Here is a 14,606-nt window from a genome sequence, read left to right on the forward strand (position 1 = left end):
AATAATAACCAAAAAGTGGAACTAATCCAAAGGTCCATCAACTGATGAATGGATAAACAAAACCAGGTACAGAAGGAATGAAGTACTGATACATTCTACAACATGGATGAACCTTGAAAATATTATGCTAGGGAAGAAGCCAGACACAAAAGAATAAATGTTATACGACTCAACTTACATAAAATGCCCAGAATAGGGAAAACCCATAGAGACAGAAAGTAGATCAGCGGCTGTCAAGGGCTTGGAGGAGTGACTACTAATGGGTACAGAGATTCTTACTGGGGTGATGAAAATGTTACAAAGTGGTGGGGATCATCTCACAACTCCAATCATTTACTAAAAATCTGTGAACTGTATACTTTGAAATGGTGAATTTTGTGGTATGTGAATTATATGTCAATAAAGCTGTTTTTTAAAAAGTCATTGCACAAATTACTCATCTGTTACTAGACACTTTTCTGGTTTTTCTTTGACTCCAAGTCTTTATCCAGTATAGGGTCCCTCCAAACTCAAATTTGTCCATCATTATAGCTGGGCTGTTGTTCACTGCAATGTGTTAAGTAATTACTTATACTCACGCTCAGGGCCATTCATTTTTTATTCTTAGAAATGGAGAGAATTGCACTAGAATTCAACAGTACCACATTTTATGAAGAGGTAGAACTCCTATGCCTTTGTAGCAATATTTATTTGTTTGTCTATAGTATTTGCATTGGAGGAAAAGGGGGATGGTGGTATGCCTTCCCACCTCTATTCAAGGAGAGAACGAAGTCATCTAACCATCCCCTTTGTTCACATTTTTCAAGAGACCCTGCTGATAAAGAGCAATTTCACATCCTCACTCCCCTTTCAAGCACTTCTGTCTGTAACTGTCACGCTACCCAAATTATAATGTCTGTTCAAAAAAAAGAAAAACAAAATAAAAAAGAAAAGAAAAAAAATAAACCCAGTCATTGCCCAAGTGAATTTTTAAGTGAGAAAATACACAGATATTATTTACATCATAAAATGGGATTTTTAAGACAACTAAACATCATTGCTTTAATTCCACGATGGCTTTATTATTTCAACTTCCTTTAAAATGCTATCATCTGGAGTTCCTTTAGGAGAAGTCACTAAGACTTTGCAAGAAACGTGCCAAACGTCCTGTTCCAGTGGGTTTATTTGCTAGAAGCAGCAGCATACTTTGTAAAGGTTCCGTCTGTGCGGGAACCACTCGCATGGGCCAGACAGAGGTAGGCAGGCAGACACTTCCCGCTGCCTTTGAGCTAGTTCTGGAGAGCTGAATGGAAATGTACGTTAAACTCATATTGTTGCAAGTTTTGAGGGTGGCTAAAGGCTGACTTTACACACTAAATTGACAGAGGTGATTAATGAGTCTTTCATTGAATAATACAAAATGTGTTTGAATGATGATGTACTAAATATTGCCCTGGCTGTGGTTTGATGAGTAGACATGCTCATCAGGGTGGGTGCCTGGGGGTTCTTTCCCAAATTCCCTTGGACTTTTATTGCCTTCCTCAATCTCAAAAGACCGACTGATGAACTTCTGAGACTGGTTCTTTATTTTTCAGGCCACAGGGCATCGACTGTAAAAGGATAAAAAGGGAAGCAGACAGAGAAGGCTGTGTGTGCCCAAACAGAAGGCCTCAGTGATGAGTCAGAAGGCAAGGAGTCTGGCAGGCCAACCAACTTCAGAGCAGTACAATGTGATCGAGATGAAATCCACTCAAACTCACTAAAATAGACTGCGTCCAGACACTGCCTTTGCTTCCCTGACTCCGCCTTCACAAGGACAACTGAGGATCCTTTTGCTCAATTAACCTTTGACTAAATTCAGAGTAAAACAGATGGTGAGAAGCCATAGAATAAGTGGTGCGGGCCTTTTGTACCTCCACCCTGGGCTATTGATTTTCCAGTAAAATATATTTTCTACATTTCCTGGAAAGGCTTTAGAGTGAGCTCACTTTTATAACTCTGTTTTCCAAAGGGAACAAGTCATGTAACTATGAAGAAAGTATCTTATGAGACTAAAATGCATAAATAAAGGCTGAAAATTGAGATACGTCCACCGATAAAGGAAGACTATAATGGCTCCAGGAAACCTTAAATCAAAGCAAAAACATCCTATTATAGGAATTCTGAGATACTTATGATGCCTACAACAATGAGTTCATGTTGGTCAATTCCTATGAGATGGAAAAAGGCAATGTATTACTGTATTTATATCATTTGACTAATATGGCAGTAGGGTCACCCGTTTACATTCAAGTGTAGTGATCAATGTCACTCCTCCAGGTTCTTGGCTTTTACAAAACAAATGGCATTATGCCCTGTTACCAACAGACTCCGCAAAACAGAGATAGACTCCAAAAACTCTAGTCACCTCCCCTGCCTCAGATGCAAGGTACGCATGCATAAGTAAGATAGGAAATGGTAAGTAAAAATGAAAAGGGGATAGGGAGAAGGAATAAAAGGATACATGTGTCAGGTAGTTTAGGCTGGTGGTTTTTAAAAAGGAGGGTGAGTAGAGGTTTTTTTAAAGCAGTGGAATTACTCTGAACAGTCTAACAGTGGATACATGCCATTACGCGTTTGTCCAAACGCACAGAACGTACAACACCCAGGGGGAATGGTAACGTAAACTGTGCCTTTGTGATAATGACGTGTTACCGGAGGTTCATCACTTGTAACAAATGTCCCCACTCTGGTGGGAAACACTGATAGTCGGGGAGGCTATGCATGTGGACAGGGGGTCTACAAAACATCTCTACCTTTTGATCAATTTTGCTGTGAACCTAAAACTGCTCTAAAAAATAAAATTGTTTTTTTTAAAAAGGTCGAATAAACACTAGAAAGAGTTCAAGATGGGAGCAAGTGGGTAAACAGATGAAGGAGAGAGAAAACGGGGGTAAACAGAAAGCGGGTGGTAAAGCAAGAATTACAGGAGGCTTCCTGGGATTTTGATGTTATTTAACAGGCCTCAGATTTCTTCTCCTACTGCACGGATGTTCTGTAAGACAGACCGCTTAGGCATCTGCCATCCGTTACAATAAAGGAGAAGAAAGTCAGAAAAAATAAATAACAGTGGCCCTTACTGATTATATTTTCCTATTTGGATGCAGGGAAATATCTGCAAACAGGTGCTTATCCCCAGAGTCTAGTACAGGCAGATCCAGTTACAGAACGATCTGTCCAACTGGTCTCAGTAATTCAGCAATATTCACACCACAGCTCTCCAGTTCCTTCACAGGCCATCACAGGCTCCCTGAGAACTTCTGTTTTCTTTATTAAGTCTAAGGTTTGAGATAAAATCTATCAAAACTTTAAAAATAAATATATATGTGTGTATATATTCATATATGTTTTTGACTCAACGATTTAACTTCTAGGACTCCACTCTACAGATCTTTACATACTTTGCCAAAGTTACGCACGTAAGATGTTTACTACAGAATCATTTATAATAGCGAGGAACTAGAAACAATGCACATGAATTCTAACAGGAGGTGGGTGATACAAACCACAGTACATCTGAGTTTGTATGTCATTTATCTAGGATTTACATAACACCCATAAGAACCACAGAGGTTAGTTTGCCTTGGATAATCTCAACAACATTTTAAATTGGTAGAATCAGCAGAGGCAGAGAGAACTCCAAAGCAGAGCCATGGTAAGTTCCAGACCCACAGGGAGAAGCAGCTATGGTAAGATTTTCATCCACCATTTGGCTGAGCCCTTTCGTTCAAAATGAAATCATTGGGGATCACCTGGAAGCTTAAAGAAGTGGTCAGGACCAGAGGCAGGGGGTGGAGGATGGGCAAATTGGATGAAGGTGGTCAAAAGATACAAACTTCTAGTTATAAGATAAATAGGTACTAGCGATGTCACGTACAACATGATAAATATAATTAACGCTGCTGTATGTTATATATAAAAGTTGTTAAGAGAGTAAATTCTGAGTTTTCATCACAAGAAAAGCATATTTTTGTCTATTTCTTTAATTTTGTATCTCTGTGAGATGACGGATGTTCAATGAACTTATTGTGATCATCATTTCATGATGTATGTAAGTCAAATCACTATGCCGTCCATCTTAAACTAACACAGTGGGGGATGACAATTATATCTTCATAAAACTGGGTAGGGGGGAAGAAAAGAGAAGGAAAATAAAGCATTGAAAATGATGTAATGTTAAGTGAAAAATCTGGACACAAACTGTGTCTATAGTATGATTGCAGCTATGTAATAATAAACAGTTATACATACGTAGGGAAAAAATGCATCAAAACACTACTGGTTTAAAAAAAAAAAGGAAGGGGTCAGGAACAAAGGGAGAAAGGAGCCACACTCTGCTGGATAACATATTTTTAACCTCAGAAATGTAAGAGGGAAAATAGTGATCAAATTGTCCCCTATGATTATTATCCATATTTGATTTTTCATAAAAACTTCATTTTTCATACCAACTACTGTTCATGTCATCATGATGGAGCAAATTCACTGAAGAGGGAAATTCAAAATTTTGAAACCAAATATAGACATATTTTTAAACTGTCTATCCATGCACACGATGAAAGGTGCACACAGTACCAATGCACAGAGAACACAGGATGGAAAGTGAAACAATTTCAGCAGAAATGGGGGAAAAGGACAGGACTACCAGACAGGGAGACTCAGGGGTCGTGAAGACCTGAACCTTTTCATTAGTGACTGAGCCAAGTCTGGAAAGGAGACATGAAGGAAAGCAGACAGTAGATTAAGGAAAAGGATACGATTTCTTTTTCAAACAGGAACTTATTTTGAGTATTGCACATGCCCTATTTATAGCTAATATATTTTGACATATCTGTGTCCAAGCCAGAGCCATTTCAGTCCTCCCTCTGTGCCAAAGGGCAGTCTTCCCTTTAGGCTCTTCTCAAGAACACAGTTGATAATATTTCAGAGGGTAACATAATGGGTTGGTTGATTCTAAAATAAAATCATAGTATGCAATCACTTAAGACTTATTGCATTAGAGGAACTTGGGAATTCACCTCCTAACTATCTGGTCAAGCTATCTCTAACTGCTGGATTTCCCCATAATGTCTACATATTAGCCAATTTCTCTTTTACTGCAGTTTAAGAAGCCTTGCTGTGACTCTCTGTGCTACCCTTGAGTTTTTCAGTACAGTGGATATGAAACCTCTAGACGTCTGTAAGCAGCCTACAAGTAGAAGAATGCCCTTGTAATGCAGCTGACATTACAGCCTTGCGATGCAATGTTACCCAGTCTTCTCTTTCTGTCACCTCAACACATCAGTGGTTCTCCATATAGAGGGTCAAGAAAATTTTTGTTCTTTATCTGAACACTCACCACGGTATAATAATTCTTGGTAAGTGGCGTAGTTTCAAATCCTTTGACAGCCTTGGGGGAGAGCGGTCTCTCTGTGAAAAAGACATTGAAATTATGTTAACATTGTACAAGTCTAAGATGAACATTTTATTACACAGGTCAACTAACATACTGTAAATATTGTCAAGTGGAAGGAGCGATGGAAATGTACGTTCCTAAACAAGTGAAACTATAATCTTAGGAAACTATAGATGGTCAAGTTAGAGCTTCTTGTCCAGGGTCCTCAATTTTCTGAGGGGGAGAGTAAACCAAGGAGTTAATGTCTAGCCTGTTAATGACAGGATCGAGGCAAGAACTTCAGGTCCAGTTCGGGCTGTTTCTTCATTCCAGTCTGCCTCTCCATTCAACGTATTCAAAACCGATTAGCAAAGCCAGCGTTAACCAAATGTGTGTGTGTGTGTATGTGTGTGTGTGTGTGTTTAACTTACAACTTACTAGACAAATACAATATAACATAGACAGTAGGGGCCAACCTCTCCTGGGGCTGTCAACTGTGCCCAAAATAAAATAATCAGTATCTTTAATACATTGAAAACTGTCAGAAAATCTCTTCTTTTATGTATCATTTTAATATCACTACATTGTGCTGTAAAATGCTGCCTTTCTTTTACAAGCTTAGTCTTACCTCTTAAACGCATGACTGAGAGACATCCTAGGACATTTTTTTCTTTAATAAAGAAACCACTCAATAAAAATACAAGACAGTGATCATAAATGTTTAACAGCATCCCTACATACTATCTTCCCTCCCCTCATTTTCTCCTTTGCTTCATTCTGTTTCATAGTCCATTTTTATCTTGCTATATCGTGTGCTGCTTTAGAACTCTTTCTGAAGCATAGCGGAGGATAAATAATCAAATAATATCAATAGGCATTGATTTTTTTTCTGTTTCAAAAATAGTATTTTCTAGTTTTAAATTATATTCACACCCTAAAAATGCAAAAATAGGAAATAAAAAAACTAATAATTAGCCCATCACTCAGAAGCTAACCATCCCGCAGAGTAACATTTTGAAGTATGTCTTTCCATATATGTTTGTGAACACACACACACACACACACACACACATGGATCTTTCCTACTTCACTTACAGCTTTGTATTTCTCCTATTACAACATTATTATTTTTCCATTTAACCTTGATTTCTAATTACTATTACATTTAAAATATCCCTTATGTTTATTTGGCACTTAACAGCTTTTAAGATATTTTATTTGATCCTTACAACAACCCTATCAGGCAGAGATGATCTCATTTTGCAGAAGTCACTAAGGTTCGGGAAGTTGAAGTCAGCTGCCTCAGGACATGAACCTGGGACATGGTAGAATCAAGACTGAAGCCCAGGTGTGTCTTGACAAGAGTCTGCGCTCCTAACCCACACGGCATCCAGAGATTAAGCTACCGAAGGGCCCTGTTGATGGCATGAGCAGTGATTCCCACTGGAGTTCAAAGGGGCCATCAGTTTGATCTGGGATGGTCAGAGAAGACCTTGCTGGGATGGGGGGACTTGATCTGTCCCTAGAGGGTGGCTGGAATTCCAACAGGCCAAGAAGACAGTAGAGAATTTGCTAGGCAGAGAAGGTTCCAGAAGCAGAGCTGTAGAAATGGCAATGCTCAAGGCAGGGCTGTTCCTGGACAGTGAACTGTCCAGCCGAGCCAGGCTGGATGAAGTGGAAATAAAGCAAAAATGCAGCAATGAGGGCCAATCCTGTCACTCCTCAATGATGGAAAATGGGGCACAGCCACTTTGGGGAAGCTTCATGTTACTTTGAGATCGGCCTGGATCCACATGGTGGCTTCATAAGGCTTTCCTGAGGGAAGCTGAGCAATGCAGAGCCACCTAGCTTGTTACTTGAGATTGTCAGTGGCAGAGGCAGGACTTGAACCCAAGTATTATATTGTCAAGCCTGGTATTTGTCTTAGTCCTCCACAGTTTTGCACTTTCAGACATATTCAAAATGGACAGTTACTCCATTCTTTTAGGTTTTCATTAGGCAAGTTTTCTACGATGTAGCCATCATGGTTCTACTTAGAACCCAGTTGTTTGTGCAATTATGATGAAAATCAGTCTTGTTAAAAATGAAATCTTCTAAAGAAACCAGCAAGTTGCAGTCACCTTTCGAAAGCAAGGCTAAAAGGAAGAGTGAAAAGTAATGGAGAGCCCGCCAAGAGATAGAAGAGGAAAGGAAAGGCCACAGGAATGGGTCGTTGTAAATGAAACAGAATGTTAACTGTGTAAAGTAGAACGGAGAAACAGGAATTGAAAAGGAAGCAGTGGCTGGCGTGGAGATCCCTGGGTGGCCGAACAGGGTGTGGAAAGAGCTGGCGCTTTGATAAGATGAATAAAATTGTGAACAAAAAGGATTTACTGTATAGCACAGGAAACTATATTCAATATCCTGTAATAGACCATAATGGAAAAGAATCGAAAAAAAGAATATATCTTTATACATGTATACATTTTGCTGTACACCTGAAACTAACACAATATTGTAAATCAACTATACTTTCAACTATACATCAATAAAAAATTATTACAGTGAAAAAAATTGTTTTAGTTAAATAAAACTGTCAAACCTCTAGCAAGACAGACAGAGGAAAAAAAAGAGAGATGACACAAACTACTGATATCAGGAGTGAAACACGAGATATCACTACAGACCCCAGAGATACCAAAAAGATAATAAAAAAGTACTATGAACAACTCTAAACACATAAATTTGATAACCAGGTGTGAAATGAAGCAACTCTTCAGAAAACAAAAACTACCACAAATCACCCGATATGAAATACACCATCTGAATAGCCTTATAACTATTAGGGAAATTGAATTCATAAGTTTAAAACTCTGGAAAAAGAAATTTCCAGGCCCATATGGCTTCAATGGAGAATTCTACCAAATGTTTAAGGAAGAAGGAATACCAATTCTTCCCAGTCTCTTACAGAAAATAAAAGAGAAGAGATTATTTTTCAACTCATTTTATAAAGTCACTATATTACACTGACACCAAAACTGGACAAAGACAGTACAAAAAAGAACACTGCAGACCCATACCCTTCATAAATTTAGATGCAAAAATTTAAACAAAGTATTGGCAAAGAGCATTCAGCAATATTGTAAAAGAATTGTATACCATGGAACTCATCCCAGGGATACAAGTTTGGTTAAATACTCAAAAATCAATCAATTGAACCCACGACATGAATAATCTAGAAAGAAAAATCACAGGATAATATCAATGGATGCAGAAAAAGCACATGAGAAAATTCAACACCCATTCAAGAAAAAAAAACTTTCAGAAAAAAATAGAAATAAAGAGGAAACTCTTCAAGTCAATAAAGAGCATCTGCCAAAAACCTACAGCTAGCATCTTTCACAGCGGTGAGAGACCTAAAGCTGAATGCTCTCCCCCGAAGATCAGGAACAAGGCAACTACGCCTGCTGTCACCGCTCTGACTCAGCATCGTGCTGGAAGGTCCAGTTCTCCCCGTCGTCTTGGTGTAGGATGGGGGAGCAACACAGAGAGTAGGAGGAAGACAGATTTGGAAGGACCACTTTGGAAAAATCTTTTAAAAATGTAGCTGTTGCATACCATTGGCTCCATGAAAAAATTCAAGGTGTGGATGCAAAGAGAGAAACACCAGCACGAGGCCTCAGTGACAGTTTCTTGCCTCTGGTTCCTCCTTTGCCCTCTGCACCCCACCCCCAGCCGGCCCCTGTTGACTCCCACTGCGTGCAGTTCTCACTGAAACCTGCTCTCAGGGACATGCAGAGAAGGAATACACACGTGGAGGTCCAGAGGAGACAAGTTCAGTCCTTGCGGGTGGTTCAAAGTGACTGTAGGGGAGCAAAATTTGCCACCCTAAAATATCCCTCTCTTTGGCACGTGGATTATTTTGAGCTGAAAACAGTCAGGGGCCAAAGGACTCAGGGTGTTTTTCTTTTTACCTCCCCCTCAGCTGCCTAAAGAATTTCGATGGACAGCCTGTCCCTGGAATAGAGCTATCAGCAGCAGAGATACCTGCAAAGAATATGGGCTTAGTGTGGTACGGGAAACTCAGAGATCAGAGTCCACTCCCTGTCCCCTTGTCCCTAAAGGGCCCAGCAAACATTTGTTTACCAAACATTTGCTTTTCCAGCCCCATGTGAACTGTCCTCCTCCCCTCTGAGGTCCCAAACCATTACTCCCAACATCCTCTTTTGTCTTGAACAGAAGATAGTATTTAAGGTGAGGGTTTTGTCCTTTTCGGCGACTCACTCAGTTTTCCTGGGTCTCTCCCATGTTACTAAACTTTCATGTGATTTTCTCCTGTGAATCTGTTTCATGTCAATTTAATTCTTACACCAGCCAGAAGAACCTAGAAGGGTAGAAGGAAATGTCTTTCTTCCCGATATGACCTATTCAGAACTAACATGAAAACACTTGAAGGTAGTGTCTCTAAGGCAATGAAAAAAGTGGTCAATTCAATTAAATCAGTGAAAAAAAATTAGTGTAGTGAAGAATTCACACGGGTTATTTAGCATAAAATAACTCAAACAATAACAGTACCATAACCATAAGAAACCCTCCTAATTCTGATGTAAAGATCCCTTTCATATATATATATATATATATATACACACATATATATATACACACACACACCAGAAACTAACACAACATTGTAAATCAACTATACTTCAATTTTTAAAAACCCCTTTCCAGTTAACTCTTGCTTCTTTCTCCTCCCTTGCTGAGGTACAGATTCTTATGACAGTTGATGGCGACAGATCAAAAAGAAATCTAGTGACAATTAGTTTTTTTCTGGACATGAAACATCTATGTGATACACCCAGGGGATTAAAACAGGAAGTCTAGATATAAAGCCCAATATGAGTTTTGGTTTATAATGAGTAGGAAAAGTCACTTCTTAATCTGCCTTAATACAAATTTAATTAGCCACCTCACCTAATCTCCTCATTTGACATCTATATTTACCTGCTAATAAGAAGTTTTAGAAGGATTTAATGACCCCTAAACTGAATCAGTTGCAGAAAACAGAACTGGCTTAAAATATCTGCCCCAATCACACTCGCCTCAATATTTTCTTGACATGGAAATTTTGCCAGGAAAATTTTAATGCAAGGTCCTGACAAAACCCTTAGCTTTTTTTTGGCAACAAAGACAAAAATTAAAGAGAGATATAATTTACTATGTCACTGATGGACTGGCAGAAATTATTCTGATGTATAAATAACATGTTAATTTACAAGTTACCAATGACTTTTAAGAGAAAGGACTAAAAATTGGATCAATGTCTAATTTTGATTTATAATATATTTCTGACTCAAATGAAATAAAGGAGCAAGGGCCCTTAATATATCTTCTGTAGTTTATATAATGACTAAGTTATTCATACGTGTATATTTTTCATGCCATAGATTTTTGAAAAAAATTTTTTGCTCAAAATAGGGTTTTTCTCACGTAACAAGAAATTGAAAAAAAAAAAAGAAACTGAGAGGTGGCAGGTAAGACTGGTAACAACGGCTTCCTAATGTCACAAGTGTCTGGGTTCCATCATCCTTGGTGAGAGGCTTTTATCAATCATCATGGTCACAAAACCCCACTCTATCTTAGGGGAGTGGTTGGTAGAGCTCAGTGGTAGAGCACGTGCTTGGTGTGCACGAGGTCCTGGGTTCAACCCCCGGTACCTCCGTCAAGAGAAGAAAAAAAAACCTACTCTATCTTCAGCCATAAGCTCATGTTGAAAGGAGGTGTGTGTGTGTGTGTGTGTGTGTGTGTGTGTGTGTGTGTGATTTATACTCAAATATTCTATTTCTTGACTTTCTACAGCATTAGCTTGGTGGTTCTGTAAGTCCTCAGAAATTAACCTCCTCCAGAAGAGAGGAAGCAGCTATCCCCAGGGCTTCAGCCATAATTATCTCTAGACACACTACTATCTATAAAATTGATCAACAAGGACCTACTGTATAGCACAGGGAATTATATTCAATACCTTGTAATAACCTATAATGGAAAAGAACCTGAAAATATTTATATATATGTATATGTATATCTATAACTATACACCTGAAACTAACATTGTAAATCAACTACACTTCAATTAAAAAATAAATAGAAAATAAATAAAAGCTACAGTGTAATCTAAGACGGAAAAGACCACTCCCCAAGGGCGAACTTCCCAGACCATGAGGTGCCCTTGTCAATAATAGGTTCGAGGGAAGAAAACTGTGCCCAGGTCCCCAGCAGCAGAGCCGTCTGCAGGTGAGGGTTGTACGGGCTGAGGTTGCTTGGTTTTGTCTCTAAGACCATACTCAAGAATCTGAAGGATCTGTCTGAATGGTACCCCAGGCTACCATGAACCAATCTGTCAGAATTGCTGACTATTCAAGTGACCCGTGTTACCCATTTGCCCCAATAGTAAGCAGATGGGAAGCTCTTTAGTTCCACGCCTGATTCAGTTCATAAAGGACCCAGAAGTTGTACAGCAGAGGGGTGTAAAACGCTAAATTGAAGGTCTCATTTGTTTGAGATAGGCATTTAATCTATACGTCATTTTTTAAAAACTCTTCAAAGATAAATTTTCTTTTCTAAGCTTACACATCAGGATGGACTTCATGGAAAGAAATTTAAAACTTGACAAGTATTTTCTAGACCAAACACAAAACAGCACAGCATCAGATTTATAATGTCCCTCAGCAGCACCCTACATCGATTTTGGTCTTCTTACTGTTTAGTGCGGGCAGCAAGACTTGGGGTGGGAAAGAATTCAATTCAGCAAAGACTCGGTATCTACCTTCCCAGCAAGACCTTAGCATTACACCTCGCTAATCTCTTCTAACTGTCCTCTAAACTCACTCTGCTCAATCCTACCACAGATCCATCACAGTTTTTCTTCTCCCCAGCCAATTGCTACAACTTAGATGGTCCTCCCCTCTCTTCTGGGCCTGTCCACACAGACTCCAGCTCTTTGAGGATTCCGCTCAAGCCCTAGCTCCTCCAGGAAGTCTCTCCCAACCTCTCCGGCCACAGTGTACTCTCTGTCCACTGATGATCTGCTATCTACTTTACACTCCATCCATCACTTCATACTGTCACTGGTCAGTTTCATCTCCAGCTTTTACCTCACACCCGCGCTCCAAACCCATATGGCCAACCTGCTAGAAATCTTCAGAACTATGACATGCTGGCACCTCCACTCAACATGTCCCAAAACTCATCATCTTCAGTGCCAATCATCCCCCTCAGCACACACACACACACACACACACACACACACACAATATCTCCTCCTCCTCCTATCTTCTCTATTAATGGAGTTCAGCATGTATCAAACATTCCCTATGTCTAAAGCACTGCATTAGGCACTATGGAGACAGAAAGGTATACAAAGATGAATAATTTCCCTTTGACCTCCCTGTCAGGATGAATTAGGTACCCCTCTTCTGCTCACTACTCTCCAAAGTGCCCTGTATTTAGAACTTACCTATCATGCTAACAATATCTTCCCTTCACTAGACTATGAACATCATGAGGGCAAGAGGTATGCCTTAGGTTTTGCTGCCCCAGCAGTGCCCAGGTCAAAGACCAATATCCTAGTCATTGTAAATAAACTTTTCTTGGAAGGCTAGGTGGACGACATCACATGCCTTCAATGAGCTCACCAGCAAGCTGGACCCCTAGACTTGAAGTCATCCTCACCTCTTCTCTTTTCATCATAACTAATCATCAGCAATTTTTCTTGATTCTATTTTCACACTATTACTGCATCCATCCACTTTCTCTTCCTCTCCACTATTACCCAAGTTTCCCACACCACTATCTGGGTTGCCTGGACCTCTGCAGTAGTCTTTGCTGGTTTCCCCACATCTTTATTGGTCATCCCCACCACTTCCCTGCAATCTAGCCCCAACACCACCACTAGAAAGATCTCTCTAAACCAAATGCTATCCCCTGCTTAAAGCTTTCCATTGGCATCCTTCTTAATGTAGCTCCACCTCAAGCCCCCGCTTCTCTTCATTCATCTGACCCTCAACCCAAATCATCCTACCACCCACCCCATGCTTTCCTACTTCCCAGCTTTAACTTAATGACTCTTTCTAACTTTCTTCTGCCAGTCAGAAGCCTCTTTTCAATATTCAAGACCCAATTCAAGTGCTGTTTTCCTCTTAGTTTATTGTTAATCAAATCATTTCTTTACTCCTCCAAAAGCTTCATAGGTAGAACTTTGTGTTACTCTGTCCTATCGTATCATGGTCAGTTGTCTACACACCTATCTTGATTACTAGACTGTCAGGTCCTTGGGGTCAGGGTCCAAGAGGACAGATTATTGTAACTCTCTCTCCACCAAGTACTCAGGAGGTGCTCAATGAACAAGGTGAACAGAATTAAATGACCTGTCCCACAATACTCATTCATTTTACAAATATTTATTGAGCCAAACCAACACAGAAAAAAAAAACACCTCTGCCCTGGTGGCACTTACAATCTAATGGTAGGATACAGGCAGTAAAGGAAATAAGTAAGTAAATGTACACTATGTTAGATATAGAGAAATGGTAAATAAAAACTAAAACAGGGAAGGGGTATAGGAGCAGTGGAAATAGGGTTCAATTTTCTCCTGGGTGGCCAGGGAAGGTGCTATTGTGAAGATGACAAGTGAGAAAAGACCTGAAGCAGGTAAGGGAACCAGCTGTGCGAATATCTGGGGAGAGTGCTCCAGGTGGAGGGACCGCAGGTGAGGCAGGAGCATATCTGGAACAGGCAACCAGGAGGCCAGTGTGGCAGCAGTGGAATGAGCGAGGCGGAGACAGGTCAGAAAGGGGGTCAGAGGGACAACAAGAGGCCAGATCCTGGGGGGGGAGGGTATAGCTCCGTGGTAGAACACATATTTAGCATGCACGAGGTCCTGGGTTCAATCCCCAACACTACCATTAAAACAAATAAATAAATAAAAACCTAATTACCTCCCCCTCAAAATAAACAAAATTTTTTTTAATAAAAATAAATATTTTTTTAAAAAGAGGCCAAATCCTGGAGGGCCTTGTAGGCTATTGGGATGTCCTTGACCTTTACTCTTTTTGAGATGGGGAGTCATTATATTACTCAAGTTACAGTTTGAAAGAATCTGGCTACTGAGTTTAAATTAGATTATAAGAGTGACAAGGACAGGAGCAGGGATATCAGTTAGGAAGCTACTGCAATAAAC

General features: G+C 39.8%; 1 protein-coding gene and 1 non-coding gene across 5 annotated transcripts in view; one reads left to right on the forward strand and one right to left on the reverse strand.

Annotated features, from left to right (window-relative positions):
• ARHGEF6 (Rac/Cdc42 guanine nucleotide exchange factor 6) overlaps positions 1 to 14,606 on the reverse strand; it is a 94,844-nt gene that overhangs the window by 47,428 nt on the left and 32,810 nt on the right. For all 4 annotated transcript variants that reach the window (XM_031671644.2, XM_031671641.2, XM_031671639.2 and 1 more), the window contains one exon: positions 5,357 to 5,427. In XM_031671644.2, the coding sequence (XP_031527504.1) occupies positions 5,357 to 5,427 (71 nt within the window). The remainder of the gene's footprint in view (positions 1 to 5,356; positions 5,428 to 14,606) is intronic.
• Positions 11,016 to 11,093, forward strand: TRNAT-GGU (transfer RNA threonine (anticodon GGU)). Its single transcript has one exon. It is a non-coding gene; the product is annotated as a tRNA-Thr (tRNA).

Source organism: Vicugna pacos, chromosome X (assembly GCF_048564905.1).
Source record: "Vicugna pacos chromosome X, VicPac4, whole genome shotgun sequence".
Taxonomy (NCBI): Eukaryota; Metazoa; Chordata; class Mammalia; order Artiodactyla; family Camelidae; genus Vicugna; species Vicugna pacos.